General features: G+C 45.1%; 1 protein-coding gene across 1 annotated transcript in view; it reads left to right on the top strand.

Annotated features, from left to right (window-relative positions):
• HRH2 (histamine receptor H2) overlaps positions 1-15,594 on the top strand; it is a 187,654-nt gene extending 172,060 nt beyond the window's left edge. Inside the window, exon 5 of the mRNA XM_053300031.1 lies at positions 15,270-15,594. Coding sequence (XP_053156006.1) covers positions 15,270-15,291 — 22 coding nt within the window. The 3' untranslated portion in view covers positions 15,292-15,594. The remainder of the gene's footprint in view (positions 1-15,269) is intronic.
• The last annotated feature ends 2,957 nt before the right edge of the window (positions 15,595-18,551 follow it).

Genomic DNA, 18,551 nt, shown 5'->3' with positions numbered 1-18,551 from the left:
TCCAAAAACATTGGCTCTTCCCACTGACTCACTGTTGTGAGAACTGAGACAGAGGCAAAAGTTTATATAACCCCCTCATAAGAACATAAGAACAGCCCTGCTGGATCAGGCCCAAAGCCCATCTAGTCCAGCATCCCGTTTCGCACATTGGCCCACCAGATGCCGCTGGAAGCCACAGACAGGAGTTGAGGGCATGCTCTCTCTCTTGCTGTTACTCCCCTGCAACTGGTCCTCAGAGGTGTCATGCCTTTGAGGCTGGAGGTGGCCCACTGGAGGTGGTTCCCTGGATGAACACCATTAGATGCTTTAGTCAGTTAATGAACACCATGTAATGTACACCATAAGATACTTTAGTCAGTTCCTCCCTCCGTTATGTACCTCAAACCATTGCCTGTGTTGCAACAGTCATGGATGGGACCATAGCTTGGTAGCAGAGCATCCGTTTAGCATGCAGACAGCCCCAGGTTCAATTCCTGCCATCTCCAGGTAAGCCTGGGAAAGACTCCTTCCTGAAACCTTGGATAGCCACTGCCAATCAGTGTAGATAATGCCAAGCCTGATAAGCCAGGGGCCTGACTGACTTGCTATAAGGTAACTTCCTGTGTTCCTAATCAACAAATTCTATTCAGAGTTTTGAAATTTTATTATAGTCAGCTTCCCCAAGATTAAAACTTTTGTATATTTTAATGATTATTTTATAACTTTTCAAATAGATAGATGAAAAGGCAAAGCTCACAATAGGGATAAGAGAAGAACTTGGAGAAACGGGGTGGGGAAGAGGTTCGTGTAGTGGGTCAAAGAAGGGAAAATGACAACAGGGGAAAAAATGAGGAGGCAGAACAGTCATGGGGAAAGGTGAGGAGTAATATGCGTTGAGCCAGGGTAAATAAGTGAATTCATTAAATCTCATGAAGTCAATGTATTGTGCAATGATTTCAGATATAATTAAGTGTCTCAGGATAAATGCTCATAGAAACACCTCTTCATACTTCATCCAGATAGAAAAACCCTTAGACCCTCATGCATAAGGAATAATCATTCATTCATTCATTCGATTTCTATACCGCCCTTCCAAAAATGGTTCAGGGTGGTTTACACAGAGAAATAACAAATAAATAGTTGTCCTATGTCTCTGAAACTCCAGTTAAAAAAATCAGGATCATGGCATGTATTTTAGTATGTTTCACACGTTAAAGGCCATTTTTGATGCAATATGTTCAGCTTCTCTCTTTCCAGTCTAAACAAAAGAAGACTTGTCATATGTTGAAATGAAGCTGCTTTAGACCAAGTCACACCAGTGACCCATATAGCCCAGAACTGTCTATTCCAACTGGCAGTGGCTCTCCTTTTAACTGGAGGCGCTTAAAACTGAAGTGCAGGCTAAGCATGTGCTCTGCCACTGAACATGGCTCCTCTCCTAATCATTCAGGCTTTGTCTGTACAACTAGTTTCCTGCAAGCTGGTGCTAGGTTTGCTGGTCAACATCCTGACAAATTAAGCACCAGTGCCTTTGGAAAGTTAAAGTAAGTCAGCTCCACTCCTGGCTCTGCAATGTGGGCAAATCTATGACCTTCTGTTCCCCAGGAAGCACTATGTGACACCCAAAAATATGTTCCTGAGGGCCATACAGCCCACAGAGCCATATTTTCAGGTGACATAGAGGACATCTGGGGTAAGGGGAGGCTGTTGAAATTTACACACACACACGGAACGTGCAGTGTTAATCAAGAACTCTTCAAAAGCACTGGTGCTACACCACTGCTTCTCCTGTGGCACTGGTGCTTAATTAGTCAGGATGTCAGTCAGTGTGAACAACTATACTAAGAGTTATACTGATGATGTCTGGGATTGATGAGGACTCATTAGGAACCTGTGTCTCACAGCAAGAGATTAAATAGGTACTAAAAGGTTTATATATATTTATTCCTGTTCGCATTTATGTATTTCACTAGATTGCATTTTTGCAAATAATAGGGCAGATTTAAGGGTACACTCAATTTTTAAAGCACATTCTAATGGGGCTCTCTTCTTTGAATGTGTTTCCATTAGGAACTTACCAATGACCTTTTAAGTTGCTCCATATCAGAGACAATATCTGTGCAGTTCCATGTATATTAGCAAAAGTGTGTCATGCAGCTAAACAGTGTTATGTAACTCTTTTTTGGTTAGAAAGTCAAGGGGCTGTGAAGAGAAATTTTGCTTGCAAACCAGTTTTTAATATGGCAGAATCTTCTTGTGGTAGCACATCACATTTGCGGCTTTATTCCCCTAGATAACATACTTTTCAAAACATTCGCAATTGATCCTGTTATGAAAGCAATCTTAACAAAGAAAGCAAGAAATGAACTGCCTACAGATGTTTTATGTTTCAGACTTCTGTTCCTAGAAGCACCTCTGATTCGGCTTCATCTCACTGAAGGGAGTCCACCAGGGCCAGCCTAGGTACCAGGTATGTGCTGGGAATGGCAGGTAGGGAAAGGTGGTGGCAGTGCTGACTGTTTCTCTGTTCAAGAAATGCTAAAGATTTCTCTGACCTTTATTTTATTCACATAAGACTGGTACAGATGAGACGCAGTCGGCACACATGTTAAGTAAGGGATTCCACCCACTGTGGCGTTGGCAGAGGGTGTCCCATCACACTTTGGGGGCATCCCTTTCTTGCGTGTGGGAGCTATTCATCTGAATCACCCCCTGAAGTTCACATGCTCCAAATACAGTAGCTGTTAAAGCAGGTATTTGGAGTGCATGTAGGCAGTGATTCAGATGAGCAACCCTCACACATTCTTTCATTCATTCATTTATGCATTTATATACCGCCTTTCGTTAAAAAGATAACCCCAAGGCGGTTTACAAAAGTTAAAAACATACAATAAAAAGACAATAAAAACAGAATGTTAAAAGTATAAAAACATATAAAAACAGGCATAAAAACAATACAACAAATACAACAAATAAAAACACAAAGAAGCCGCAGTAGAAAACAATCATGTAAAAGCCTGGGTAAAAAGCCAAGTCTTTAAAAGCTTTCTAAAAGCCGTGATGGAGTCCGAGGAACGAATGGCCACTGGGAGAGCATTCCAGAGTCTGGGGGCAGCAACAGAGAAGGCCCTGTCCCGAGTGCACGACAGCCGGGCCTCCCTCATTGTCAGCACCCGGAGCAGGGCCCCCTCAGATGTCCTCGTCAAGCGGGAGCAGATAAAGGGATGCCCTGAGTGAGTGTCAGGATGCCCTCCACCAATATCACAGTCAACACACTCTCAGAGCAGCTACGTACTTATTATTATGTGCACTGGTTGCATATCATAGGAACACAGGAAGCTGCCATATACTGAGTCAGACCATCAGTCCATCTAGCTCAGTATGGTCTACACAGACTGGCAGCAGCTTCTCCAAGGTTGCAGGCGGGAATCTCTCTCAGCCCTATCCTGAAGATGCCAGGGAGGGAAATAGACACTCCAAACTCCTCCAAGACTCTCTCTCCAACCTCCACCATCAACTTTTCAACCCACAAAGCTGTTGCCGAGAAATTACGTTATCTACTGTAAGTAACTGAACAGGAAGCCAACTTTAACTGAGAAACAAGAGTTTGATATTTATTACTAACTAAAAACATAGGCTAAGGAAACAATGAACAGGCTAAAGTCTCTTACACAAAAAGAGGGAGAACCTCTCAGTTTGAAATTCAAGACAGCAAGCAAAGAGCCGACAAACAAATACTGTTACTTCACCCCCCAAGCCAGTACATAGAAGCATTCAAATTAAAGAAGCATGCTCCATACAAATAACTGAGACGATGAAGCTCTTCTCATGAGCAGTGAAATCTGGGCTAGGGAAGTTCAGCCCGGTTTCAGCTGCGCATGAGAACCGCCGGGAGCCGCACAGCTCCCAGCAGCGGCACCGTGGTGAGCCCTCTAAAGTCGTTTGTCATTTAACCCAGGGATACAAGTGTGCCCCAAAACTGGGCTAATTGATCGTGCGTCTGCCCCAACTGCTTGCAGCTATGGCAGACACACTCGGGGAGGGGGGCCTTCCAGTAATGCCGTGCGCACTCACGTGGTGCATGATTGGAGCTCTAGGGGGTGGGGGCATGCAGCGGTGCTTCCTGCACCTGACCCCCGGAGCTGCCGGGCGAGCCACAGGCAGCCCACAGGAGAGGTGAGAGATCATCTGTGGGGAGGGTTGGGATAACCCACTCTCCCCGCAGACCTCCTTTCGGCACTGCACATTGCTTGTGTGGAGCGCCTCAATGTCTATGGGAAAATCCAAACAAAAGTCCCTCCCACAAACTGGAACCTGCTGTAAACAAAAATGGAAGTCACACCTGCTGTGGAAGAACAGCTGCCTGTCCCACCATTTTTCCACCACATGTGGAGGATCCACCGCACTGTTCTACCATGAGACATGGATCTCCCTGATAAGTACTAGTTTAGCTGCTGCCACCAACTAGACTTTGGGGCTCTCGGCTGAGTCTACCACAACAGCATTTCAACTTCTGTTGCAAAAAACAAACGTTGGTAGAGTAGTAAGATCTATAGGCATGGGGTGGAGTAAACAGAAGCTACCATTTTTTGCTGAAAGATAAACAAGTATTTTTACTTGGCAAATAGTTCAATTTTAAATCAAAAGTTGCTTCACAAATTTAGTATAGAAAACCATTAACCAAGAGAGCATAAGGAATAAACAAAATGTGGTAAAAAAGGGATCTACTAACCTGACTCTTACTGAGCCCTAACTTAGAGTCCTCGATGAACACCTTTAGCAACTCTGGCTTGTTCCTTCTCTTGTCCTGGTCGCAGTACAGGCCTGAGGTTCAATCCAGCCCAGTTCTTCTGTGATTCCAGCTCTTGCTACAGCCACAGTACTGATTCTCTCAGCCTGGGCTAGCAGTTCTTGAGCTTTGACTGGCCTCAGCTCCTCCAACTGGACTGGACTCAGTTCCTTCAGCTTTCTGACTTCTGATCTCCAACTGACTTCTTCCAGGACCCTCCCACTCTCAAGGACTCTAACTTTCAAAACTCTCACTCCCATGCTAAAGCAGCCTCCTATATATGCATAAATTGTTCCAACAGTTCTTTTTAAACAATCCAATCCCTATAACACAAATTTCCCTCAATTTTTTCAAAATTTCTCTTCCCTCCCAAACCAAACTGTCAAACTGACATTCTAAATGTGAAATTAAAATACAGCAAGCGTGAACTTTTGACCCTGCCATTTTTTTCATGCACAGAGATTTGCATGCATATTAAACACATAATCTTATTTACATAAAAGAAGAGGTTTGTGCATATTAATACAATTTTACAAGGGCTTATTTACAATAAGAAGAGGTTTGGGAATATCAGTTCAATAATAATACATTTACAAAACCAAGAAGTCTAGGCCTCGTTCCTGCACACCTGCAAAAATTGTGAATAGCTGAAACCACATACCATGGGGTAAGAGGCCCAATATATGTGTGCCGAACTGCAAATAAGTCAAACTGCAACAAAAGAAAGAGCCGAAAACAAGGGCCTCCTGTATTTGCACTCTTCCACAAGAGTGTCTGCTCTTTGGAAGCACAGGGACTAGCTAGCTGCATGCATGCTGATGTCAGAAGCAGGCACACTGTAGGAGTCAGGATGTCAGCCATTGTTTACTACCCCTCTACTTGTTTACGCTTCTTCACTGGCAATCTTTCATGTTCCATTTTTATATTATCCAGCCCCAGCACAGCATGCCTCCAGTGGCTGTTGCTGGTATCTATCTTGTGTTTTTTTTTAGATTGTGAGCCCTTTGGGAACAGGGATCCATCTTATTTATTTATTTCTCTGTGTAAACTGCCCTGAGCCATTTTTGGAAGGGTGGTATAGAAATCGAATACATACATACATACACACATACATACATACTAGCCAGAGGCGTAACTATAGGGGGGGCAGGGGGGGCACATGCCCCGGGCGCCATCTTTTTTGGTCACATGGGGGGCGCCGCCATGACAAATTTTTTAAAAAATTTTTTTAATTTTTTTGTTAATACAAATGTTTCCTGCTCAGTGCAGCAGCGCTGCAGCAGTCAAGGGAGCATGTCGGCGCCCCCTCCCCCATGAGCGGTCCCTTCCGTGCCGCCCACGCCCCCCCATTGCTTTGCTGGTGCCTGGCGGCCAGTCAGTGGCCTGGCTTGGCAGCGGCGGCGGGCACTTGTGAGGAAAAACCTAAGTATAATGTAGTATGCTGGGGGCACGGGGGGCGCCATTTCAATGCTTGCCCCGGGCGCCGTTTTCCCTAGTTACGCCTCTGATACTAGCTAAAGGTATTTATGACTTAATCACCCTTTTCAGCTCATGCACAAATACAATGTCAATGAACCTACATAGATACAAATGAGATCTTTAGACATGTAAACTAACAGAGACACAAAACATTTTTTTCTTGCATGCCTCTATTGATTACAAGAGATGGTTCTGTCCGAAAGGGTCAAAATGCTGTGAGCACAAGGATTTTGTGAGAACAGGGAGTGTTCATTGACATGGTACTAAAAACTCCAGAGAATTTCCTGGGTGAACATGCAGCAATTTTTTTGAAAACACTGCAGATTTTAGTAAATCTGTCAGTTTGGAACACAATCCTACTTTGATGGAATTGTAAGTTTCCCCTGAATTCCTTGTAATGAATGTTGATAGCAACCCAATACAGGATGACACAGCCAGGTCCAAACACAGGTCAGTTGTACGTTACAAATCAGTGGTCCAGAAGTGATAAACTAGAGCAGGTATGTCTGTAGTTACTGGGGAGATTTAAATGTTCAGCCGTGGGCCAACCCCAGAGATGGCTTCGTCTCTTTTGCAAATGAGCTTTTTTTTGCTGCAGGCTGTTTGTCATGTGCACTAAAACTGGACTTGCAATGACCCAGTTAGGCGAACCAGCATCTAAGAGATCCTCATACGTCACCAAGACTTTTCAGCTAGCACCAGAACCACATTTTATGGGTACCTATGCTTCAAAACATTCACTCATCAAATTGTTTCTGTCTGTGTTTTGCATAGGCTGGCAATGTCCTAAATGCAAAGAAATCCCTTCCCAATGGCTTTTTTCTTTTCAGTCTGGGCACTGGCATGTTTCCTCAATGCCATAAGCTTGTTGAATAGAGTGCATCATGTTCCCCCAACCACCCCCTTAAAGCTTCTTATACTAAGTCTATACAGACACAATTAGCATTATTCATATTCCATATGCTCAGATCACTAGTTATGAATATTAAACTGTTTTCAGCCCCCAGGCATTTTTAGATAACAGCGTTGCACAGAAATGTGCTGGAACAGCAAAGACTCTCTAAAAGCCACAGTAAGGCTGCTGCAGGATCCCCAACCTATATTCCCACCCCCACGCCCTGCTTTTTCTTAAAGGGAGATTTTGTTTCTCAGAGCAGTAAAGCTTCAAACCATGCCTGAGCATTTAAAAGATCAGGTAAACCCTCATCTTCTGACAATATTTCTGGTCTTGGAACCGACACATGTTGTTGGTCACATGCTTGATCTCGTCTTTCACTCTGAACAGGGTGGTGTTCCGTGGGTGGGGACTCCAGTGATTTCCCCATTGTCATGGATGGACCACCATCTGGTTAAGGTTGGACTCACGACCACGTCCCACCTCCACAGGGGCAGAGGGCCCATTAGGATGGTCCGCCCGAGAAGGTTACTGGATCCAATAGGACTCCAAGGAGCCTTGGAGGGATTTAGTGTTGCCTCTGGTGGTGACCCTGTCGACACTCTGGTGGAAAATTGGAATAATCAACCTACCAGGGCAGTGGACACGATCACTCCTAAGAGTCCTCTCCAACCTGCTTTGAAACTGGTCCCTTGGTATACGGAAGAACTATGGGGGCTGATGCGGCGAGCTGGGTGACTAGAGTACATGTGGAGGAAGACTGGACTCAAATCCAACAGATTATTACATAGAGAGCATTTAAAGATCTATGCTCAGGTGATATGTATGGCAAAGAAGCAATTCTTTTCTTCCCGTAGTGCATCCACAAGTCCACACCCGGCAGAATTGTTCAGGGTCGTGAAGGGGCTAATGTGTGCCCCTTCCCCCTTGAATCAGTACTTAGAATCAACAATTACTCGCTGTGACCTTTTTAATGAGTTATTTGTAGACAAAATCTCTTGTATTCGGGCTGACTTAGATTCAAACTCCACAATTTTTACAGAGTCTGATGCCGAGGTGTCCACCAGCTCATTTCATGTGATGAACCTGGATCAGTTTCAGTTCATGACTCCTGAGAATGTGGACAAGTTGCTTGGAATGGTGCAGCCTACCACCTGCCATCTTGATCCTTGCCCAACAGGAGAGGAGAGCTGGTCTTGTGGTAGCAAGCATGACTAGTCCCCATAGCTAAGCAGGGTCTGCCCTGGTTGCATCTGAATGGGAGACTTGATGTGTGAGCACTGCAAGATATTCCCCTTCTTAGGGGATAGAGCCGCTCTGGGAAGAGCAGAAGGTTCCAAGTTCCCTCCCTGGCTTCTCCAAGATAGGGCTGAGAGAGGCTCCTGCCTGCAACCTTGGAGAAGCCGCTGCCAGTCTGTGGAGACAATACTGAGCTAGATAGACCAATGGTCTGACTCAGTATATGGCAGTTTCCTAGGTTCCTATGTTCCTGTGTTCCAACATGGTTTATACCATGCAAGGAGGCCATTGTAAAGGGCCTGGCAGAGATTATAAATGCTTCTCTGAGGGAGGGCAGGATGCTTCCTTGTCTTAAGGAGGCAATCATTAGACCGCTTCTGAAGAAACCTGCCTTGAATCCCTCAGAGGATTACCCCTCAGAGAATAATTATGTATTACAGGGCTGTCTCTTCCATGGTTGGGCAAGGTGATTCAGAAGGTGGTGGCCTCCCAACTCCAGGCAGTCTTGGAGGAAACTGATTATCTAGACCCATTTCAAACTGGCTTTTGGGCAGGCTATGGGGAGAGACTGCCTTGGTCAAACTGATGGATGATCTCCAATTGGGAATTGACAGAGGGAGTGTGACTCTCTTGGTCCTTTTGGATCTCTTGGCAGCTTTCGATACTGTTGACCATAGCATCCTTCTGGAACATCTGAGGGGATTGGGGGTGGGAGGCACTGCTTTGCAGTGGTTCCGCTCCTACCTCATGGGCAGATTCCAGATGGTGTCCCTTGGAGACTATTCTTCAAAATCCGAACTTTCCTATGGTTTCCCTCAGGGCTCCGTATTGTCTCCAATGCTATTTAACATCTACATGAAACCGCAGGGAGAGATCATCAGGAGATTTGGTGCAGGAGGTTATCAATATGCTGATGACTCCCAAATCTATTTCTCCACGTCAACATCATCAGGAGAAGGCATAACCTCCCTAAACACCTGCCTGGCCTGGAGGCACTAACGGGCTGGATGAGGGATAACAAACTGAGACTGAATCCAGATAAGTCTGAGGTACTTATTGTGCAGGGTCAAAACTCGGGAGATGATTTTAATCTGCCGGTTCTGGATGGGGTCATGCTCCCCCAGAAGGAACAGGTGTACAGTCTGGGGGTGCTTCTGGATCTGAACCTCTCCCTGGTGTCCGAAGTTGAAGCCAGAGGTGCTTTTTATCAGCTTCGGCTGATATGCCAGCTTCGTCCATTTCTTGAGATGAATAACCTCAGAACAGTGGTACATATGCTGGTAACCTCTAAACTGGATTACTGCTTTATGTGGGGCTGCCTTTGTACATATTCCAGAAACTGCAGTTGGTTCAGAATGCGGCTACCAGGTTGGTCTCTGGATCATCAAGGAGAAACCATATCACTCCTGTGTTGAAAAAATTATACTGACTGCCAGTACATTTCCAGGCAAAATACAAGGTGCTGGTTATAAGCTATAAAGTCCTAAACAGCTTAGGCTCTAGGTATTTAAGAGAACGTCGTCTTCACCATGAGTCCCACCGCCTGCTAAGTGCATCTGGAGAGGTTTGCCTACGGCTGCCACCAACCCACTTGGCAGCTACTCGGAATGGGCCTTCTCCGTTTCAGCCCTGGACTTTGGAATGTGCTCCCTGTTGAAATAAGAGTCTCCCCATCTCTGGTAACTCTTAAAAAGGCACTGAAGACACATTTATTCACTCAGGCTTTTAATTAGATTTATAGTTTTAAATAATGTTAATACTGGGTTATAAGTGTTTTTAATCTTCTAAATGATTTTAATTGTTAATTGATTTAATGTTTTAAATTATTTTAATTGTAAACTACCCAGAGACACAAGTTTTGGGCAGTACAGAAATATTTTAAATAATTAATAAATAAATGTGGCTATTGTTGACACATTTATTCTTTAAGAACTTCCCTCCATTAGCAAATATGGCTCTTTCCATGATTGCCAGTACTGTTTTCCTACATGATAATTGTATTGTAGCTGAGCCTGGGTGATATTATGCACCCAGTTCTATGAAAAGGGTACCCTTCCAAGAAGAGATGGTCTTCAGAAATCTGGGTGAGGAGGGTAAGAGAATGGGCTGCTGAGACATAGGACACATTTCCTAAACAATGCCCTGGAATTATTAAATCAAGTCAGGAGATGGCAACTCTGTGAGAGCCTGTGAGGCCCTCTTCACCCCAAACCCAAGGGGGCCACATCATATAGCCCTTTGCTAGTGCATTGGCTGCATGAACAGCACCTGGGCTGTTGGAAGTAACTGCTCTTATGATTTATTTTAGCACATAACCTTTGGCGGTAGTTCTCTCAGCACTTTGTCCAACAGAGTCCCAGCTCTAAGGTACATTACATTACAGGCGGTCCTTAGCACCTGTCTTACACTGATCTCCCTTTTTTCTGTGCTCCAGCTTGCCCTTTTCTTCTCACAGCCAACAGATTTCCTTCTGAAGTAGGTAACTGGTGTCCTTCTCCTGTGGTGGAGCTGGCCATCGCACTCTTCTGAAGAAGGAGTAGGAGAGGGGTGTGGCTCCCAGGTGTAGTGTGGCTCCCAGGTGTAGTGTGGTGCAGCTGGATGGTCCATTGTAGGTCACCACCCACACAGGCCTCCCATTCACTGGCAATGATTTGTTTGTTTGTTTGTTTGTTTGTTTAAAATAATTATATACAGCTTTTCAACAAAATAGTTCACAAACTAGTTTACACAGAAAAAGAAAGAAGATGGTTCCCTGTCCCTAAAGGCCTCACATTCTAAAAAGAAACACAATGTAGACGCCAACAACAGAGGAACATTGCACTCCCCCTGATAAATGTAAGAGAGTCACCACTTTAAAAACTGCCTCTTTGCTCAGATAGTAGCGGTACAGTTAGCCAGTTATCCTTCATGTATTGGTGTAGGAGATCCCCCTCCCACCAAGGGTTTTTGTCCACCTGCGGGTTCCCCATTAGCCTGTCAGCAACACCCACATAGACCCGCCCCATTCACAATCACAGCTGGGTCATTAACTTACTAGTGGCTTCTCAAAGTAGATAGTATCCCTTGTGAGCTCCTGAGCTAAGTAAATCTGTTCCCATAGTATTCATATTGTGAGGCAGACTTCCCTAGAAAGGCATTAGCAATTATCAAAGGTAGCCCATCCATACTTCTCACTTATATATCTTTATCGAGCTGGGAGACAGAATCCCATCTCATCTTTGTACCGATGTTCACCTCTGTAACTCAGGGCGCGGGCAGTCCTCTACTCTGTGCTACACAGTTGTCTGAAAAGTCACAGGGGTCTGTCAAATATGTAGTGAATTTTTCCAGCCTTACACTTTTCCCCTTGATCTAGTTCCTCCACTTTTAAGGACAAGACTGGCACTGCAAGGTAATTTGTTTTTCTGTGTTTTGTCGTAAATTATATTTTTAGTGGGAGTTTGTCAGTGGGCAAGCCAATTAGTTACACTTGGGAAGGCTCAAACAATCCATGTTTGACTTCGGGAAGCTTGTCCTGTGTTTGACAACTGGTGGTCTACACCCTGAAGACAGGTAGTGTTTAAAAGAGAATGGTGGGTGTCAATTTTCTTACAATTTATAAGCTCCAAACAAGCTGAGCCTGCAGAAACCAGAACAAAATTGAGGGGCGGAAATGCCAATGCAGTCCAATGCAATTGATTGCAGTCAGGCTGCTGTTGACAGGGAAGAACTGACAGCTTAAAGAGATGGACAAACATTTATGGAGAAGAGAAATTCATGCTGCAGCTGTTGGCAGAGGTGGAGAGGATCCGTTCATCTACTGCACTGCACCACCACAGTAAGGACATAAGAAAAGCTCTGGTGGATCAGACCAAAGGTCCATCAAGCCTAGCACCCTATTTCCCACAGAGGCCAATCAGATGCCAATAGGAAGTCTACAAACAGGTCATGAAAACAACAGCTCTCTCCAGCCGTTTCCCCCCTGAAACTTCAGAGAAATACTCTGAACTGGGAAGGAGCACAGCCATCAAAACAAGTAGACACTGATAGACTTGTCCTCCATGAACTAGTCCTCTTTTAGAAACATCTAAGCTAGTGGCCATCACCACGTCTTATGGAAAGGAATTCCATACATTCATGAATCACCCACCCAGATAAGTGGTGGCTTGTCTCCAGCGCTCCAGTGGACCGCTTGCTCTGTTAACCTCATTTAAGGGGGTGGTGGGCTTGCCACCGTGGAGCCACCGGGCTCACCTGGTTCTCCTTAGCCCAGTTTTGCTCACGCATGAGAATAGCTTCAGTCTGTATATAATTCACTATGGCCTAGTTCTCAATACGGTGGTAAATCTATGCCTGGTCTTTTCCACTTCAGTCTGTAATCTGGGGCCCACATAAGTGAATTTTTAACCCTGAAACACATAAAACTAGCATGTCAGAGGCAAGGCAAGTCTCCCTTCTCCCTAACATCTAGAGGCTGTTCACACGCAGAGCCTAGCCCAGGCTAGGGCAGCCCAGCCTCGGCTAGGCTGCACGTGTGAAGTGCTGGGATTGAGCTTAATCTTGGTGCTGCCCCTGCACCAAGCCTGAGTTTTTAACCTGGTATTTAGTGAACCTATGGTTTGCTTAATCTCAGCCAGCGATTATCCAGGAAACTGCCACCAGGTTAAACAGCTTTTCCCCCAGCCCACCACCATTTCTGGCAGCAAGCAGGAGGGAGAGGAGCCGCCATGCCAAACATAGCAGCTGCTCTAACGAAAGCAGCCACCACACTCGTAACATGAGGCACTCTGGGATGTGGGAGTGGAGAGGTCCTCCCACTCCCAACTCCTGCCAGATGGGGCAGATGGAGGGTGGCCACTGTTTGATTGATGGCAAAAGCAGTTGAGCTCCCCCACAGCTCTTCGCAGTGGCCACCGGAGGTCTTGTGAAAGACTTCCTAGCCTTCTATGACTGTTCACTGTGTTTGCCAGGGAATCCCCACTGGCAAACACAGAACACCCATTGCTGTAGACGTAGGTATACTGCCTCAGTATAAAATCCCTCATCTCTTTTCACTCTTTGAAGGTATTCGCACAATTGATCAAAACGCTACCGGAGGCCAGCCTTTGATCAATAGTGGGAACTACCGGGCTCACAGGCAAGCCCGGTGGTTCCCTGGCGACTAGCCTGACTAACTACCTCTTCCCTTAAATGAAGTTAACAGAGCAAGCGCTCTGTTAACCTCATTATTTTCAATCAGGTTAACACTCAGGGTGAGGAGGAGAGGGGAGGCGGACCCTGAAGTTCAGGGGGTTCACAATTCTAATTCTTTTTTTTTTCTTTTTTTAAATTATTTTTTGTTACCTTTTACTCCCCTTGGGTGAGTTCCTGGAGGCAGCGGGGGGGGGATTTCCACTGAGGTTCCCCCTCCCCCTGACATCCTTCTAAATCCCCTCGCCCAGTTCGGGCACTCTTCGGCCTTCACCCAGTGGCCCGGTGGCCATGTTGGGGGCCGGGGGCCTGCCCGGGCCACGCAGAGGCCATGTGTGCAGGCAGCCATGTGTGCAGGTGCCCAGCCCCCAACATAACTGTGGGGCCGTCGGATGAAGGCCGAAAACTGTCTGAAGAGCCCCTGAACCGGGCAAGGGGGGTAATTTAGAAGGCTGGTGGGGGGAGGGGGAAATCTCAGTGGACCCCCCCCCACACACACACCACCTCCAGGAACTCCTCCAAGGGGAGTAAAAGGTTAAAAAAAAATTGTAAAGAATTTTAAGATCCCGAACCGGAGGGGGTTCGAGTGGGTGCTGGATCGAACTGGCCCAGTTGGGTTTGAGGCTGGGCCAGCCTCGAACTGAATTGGGCCAGCCGGTTCCGTGCACATTCCTAGCCCAGAACTCTGGAGTGAGACAGAATTCTGAGGGGTTGTCAAAATGTGCGCCTCTCTCCAGAAAGAGACCTGAATACAAATAGCATACCAGGCCCAGGAGATCCTGTCAGCAGTCCTTTTATTAGCCCCTACACTATGTAATGTAGATTTCAAAGCCCTCCATGAATCAGAATCAAAGAATCAGAAACGGGGCAGAAGATAAGGGGATTTTCCCTCCCCTGCAAACGGAATCTTCTACCCATGAAGCTCCTACAGGATCATCTGAATTCTTTAGATATGTGCCACATGCAGGAAGCAGGAACAGAACAATAATACACCATAGTAAAAATCCTAGTAAAGGTCCCACATAAAGTGCCTATAGTGACCTCCTGATAGCATCCCTAATCAAGGCATGGTGAGACTGCCTAGCACGTTCTGTATGCACAACATTCATAGCATCCGAATACTATGACTCCTAGGACACTAACAGGGCCGAGAACAGTCAGGAACTGAGAGTGACATGGAATGGACCATTTGTGCGCCCTGATCAAAGTGCATGAAGTGTATATGACAGTGGATACTTTGATCGGTAACAGATGTCAATGTGATGTTTTAAGATCCCTTTCATGCAATCCTGTTAAGCTGTGACAGAGTAACAGAGGAAACATCCTTTCCCTTTTCTGGCGTTGGAGTGACAGCATCTCTTTTAAAAAGAAAAAAGAAAGAAGGTGGGCGGGGGGGCTGTTCTTCCCTGCTAGTTAAACATAAAAAGGGAGAAAATGTGAAGAAAATTATTTTCCTGCCTTCCGCAGAAATCTTGGACACCTGCCTGTTACTTGGCAGCTTGTTCTCAGGACTCCCACACACAGCCCTGCCGAAAAACATTGACGGAGAAGTGTAGGGAGGCCTGCCATGTCAGGGAAGTGCCAAGACTACTAATGCAGCAGTGATCTAGCCCAGCCTGTAATTAATATGTGATCCGCAGTGTCTAATTAAGCAGTGCTTTTTTCCTGCTCTGATGAAATGGCAGCTGAAACTTGTTTATTTTGTTTCTTTTGATTTAGCAAAGGAACCATGTCTAGCTGATGTAAAAAGGAAACGTTCCCCCATCTCTGCTGGGCTGTTGTGCTGGTCTGCACTTTCTCAGGTAGAAAACATTTGAAGCAACCTACAGGAGCCTCTTGGATTCAAGTGCATCCTTGCTGACTCAGAAAGGTTCAGATGGAACTTTCATATTTTGTGTTTCTAGCATCATCCAAAGAGGATACTCGCATATCTGTCCCAGAGATGCCTAAGCACTAGTTGCATCACATACTTCTTCACAGGGAAGAGGCACAACTTTACTCTTCATGAAAGGCTGATGTGTAAGTCATTCATAAATAAATATGCTCTTGGTGCTTCCTTGCAGTTGCTTGTAACAGCCAAAGCCACCCAAAGGAAGCTGGCCAAAGACTGCACCCAGAAAAGAGGTGGCTTTAGGAATAGGAATAGAGCAGCCCCACTCAAGCCTTCCAGCTTATGATATATTTCCATTGTGGTTTTTGCTTTCCACACACACCCAACATCTTATTCGCTCTTTCAAGTAAATGGTCACTTTGTGTTTTGCAGCTTTTTCATCAAGAAACTAAAACTGATTCTCGTGTTTATCAGCATATATACAGTAGGAGTTTGGGTCCTGCTTCTCATGAGACATTTTGCACTTAGATAAAGATAAAGGAAAAGTGTGCCGTCAAGTCTATTTCGACTCCTGGTGCCCACAGAGACCTGTGGTTTTCTTTGGTAGAGTACAGGAGGGGTTTACCATTGCCTCCTCCCATGCAATATGAGATGATGCTTTTCAGCATCTGTCTGTATCACTGCTGCCCAATATAAGTACCAGCAGGGATTCAAACCGGCAACCTTCTGCTTGTTAGTCAAACATTTCCCTGCTGCGCCACTTAAGGTCAGGTGCCAATATTCAAATACAACATACTTGTGCACTGTCATGAAGACTGTGTGCATGTTAAAACATGGTATTTTGCTTTAAAAACAAAGCAGCAGCAAGAGACTAGGCCCTTGCAACCATGTGTTGCTTCCATGTGTTTTAAAGGAAGGTTCAGCAATAAGTTTTGAAGATCATCCTCTTGCTGTGTACTCTGTGAACTTCCTTTCCTTTCCTTCTCTGCAAGGAAGAAGTGGACCCTATGCCATATTTGTGTCTATCCCATCAAGACCTGATAGATTTCCCTTCCCTTCTGCTTCCTGCCAACTTCCCAAAGGATCTTGGACTCCTGGGATGTCAGCAAGTAGACTTCACACCCCATCCATTTTATTTGAGAGGAGAATTGAATTGCTTTATTGATCTGAATGATTTGCTGACTGTGCTTCTGTCTCCTTTGCAGTTGCGTGGGGGGGGGGTGTGCCATGCTAAAACATTATATGCCTGTTACTTCTGCCCTGCACTGCAAAACACTAAGACATAACAAGCCACCTGTGAGTTATTCCCTCCCCAAGAGACACTTGATCAGTAAAAAATAAAACTGTGGATGTTAGTGTACAAATGGTCAGTGGCACTTCTATAACTGAAGGCACAACTATGCAATATGGGTGATGTAGGGATGCTGTGGAAAATGGCATCCCTTAATCAAGATCTCCCCAGTAAAACACACATACTCCAATATCATGACATCACCACATGGTGCATTTCTCTGCCCTCACCAGCAGCAGCCCATGGTGTGGGACAGGGAAATACAGAATGTGATGTCCCATGACGCATAGTAACTATCCCTACACTGTTGGAGATGAACTTCCACTCCAGTGCATCGACCTTTTGCACCAACTGTCCTAATGACCACTAGGGGCATTGGGAGTAGAGACAGTGAGTCAGGGTCTCCCTATCTGTCCCTACTCTATGACCCCTGAACTGACTCTGCAGCACTTCCTGTGCTGAGTCACAATCTTTCCTTTCCTCCTAGAGAGCAGATGGAAACATCTCTCTCTCTCCTTACCTATCTACTATGTAGTCCTTTAGATTAGAGATAGGTCTTTCCTATCTAAGTGTATTTAACCAATAAATATTTAGTGTTTAGTCATACAAGGATCTCCATGTGTTTTCTCTAAACAGCTTCAATATCCGAACCATCCTCTGCTACCTGCTCTGTAACTGGAGTGTGTACTCATTCCTTAGTGCTCTGCTGTTTTGCCTATTGTGGGTAAAAATCAGCAACCTCTAACATACACATTATGGGAAAGAGAAGGAGAACTCAGCACTGGGGTGCCATGTTTTGCAGCAGCGGACTTACCCGATTAACCATAGTTAGTGGGATTCCATGCCACTAGAATAAGTCCTTTTTGTGCCCCTGAGGAAGGCAATTTGCTGAAACATGTTTGCCATAGAGATATTTTTGTCATATGTTCTGTACATCATTTATGCCTTTTTGAAGCCCTTCCCCTTTTGCTGCTGTGTGTTGAGTGCCACCCTTATTCTCTAGGCATCGCACTGTCATCCAAAACATTACGTTTTGCCCTCATATACAAAATGCTATGTGTCTATGTACACTTTTTTATTAAACGTTGTGGCTGCGAATATAAGCTCTTTGATATGCGTGTGCCATAGGTAGGCCTTAAAGGGTTGCTTTCCCCCCACTTCTTGTCTTAATATCTGTGTTCCCACCTTCTCAAGTAAATGAATATCTTACAAATGTCATAACACTAATGATAGTAATTAGAACCCACTGAATCCCAGGAATAGGCTATGCTGCATAAATCATTTTTCTTTTCTTTTTAAAATATAAAATGGCAAAATGCACCCTAAAGAAAATGTTCTTGACAACTTTAATAATTATTGTTGTAGCAAATCCCTTTTTAAAAAAAGAAGAACCTTCAACAACACCCTGAACTGTTATTGGGTCTAACCTCCACAAAATTCTCAAGACAGAATCCACAGAAACCAATCAGAGGTTGGTATGTACAGCTCAATGATGGTTGATTAATTGGGGCATTCTTGCAAGGGAAACCGCTGTTCCTCCTGAGTGTATAGCAGATACACACACACCTGCCGCCGTTCTAACAAAACACACACATGAAGGTGAGCAGGCTAGTTTGGACGTATTATGGGTTGATCATATTTGTTGTGCTTTGCTGCAAGACATCTCTGGTGTTTTGTTTGGTGTTTTTAAGGACATGGAATTAGTTTCCATGGTTCTGTCTAGCCCAGTGGTCCTGGGCTAGACAGAACCACTTTTCACCCATGCTATCTAAGGAAATAAACTGCTAGATCCTTCACCCTCCAAGAAAGAAGTAGCAGTGATTGTGCAAAATCTAGTAGTTCCCAGAGCGGGCACATTCAATTCAGCATAAGAATAATA

Source organism: Hemicordylus capensis, chromosome 2 (assembly GCF_027244095.1).
Source record: "Hemicordylus capensis ecotype Gifberg chromosome 2, rHemCap1.1.pri, whole genome shotgun sequence".
In the NCBI taxonomy this organism is placed as follows: Eukaryota; Metazoa; Chordata; class Lepidosauria; order Squamata; family Cordylidae; genus Hemicordylus; species Hemicordylus capensis.
The sequence above is the reverse complement of the archived record's forward strand: the minus strand, read 5'-3'. Positions and strand labels throughout refer to the sequence as shown.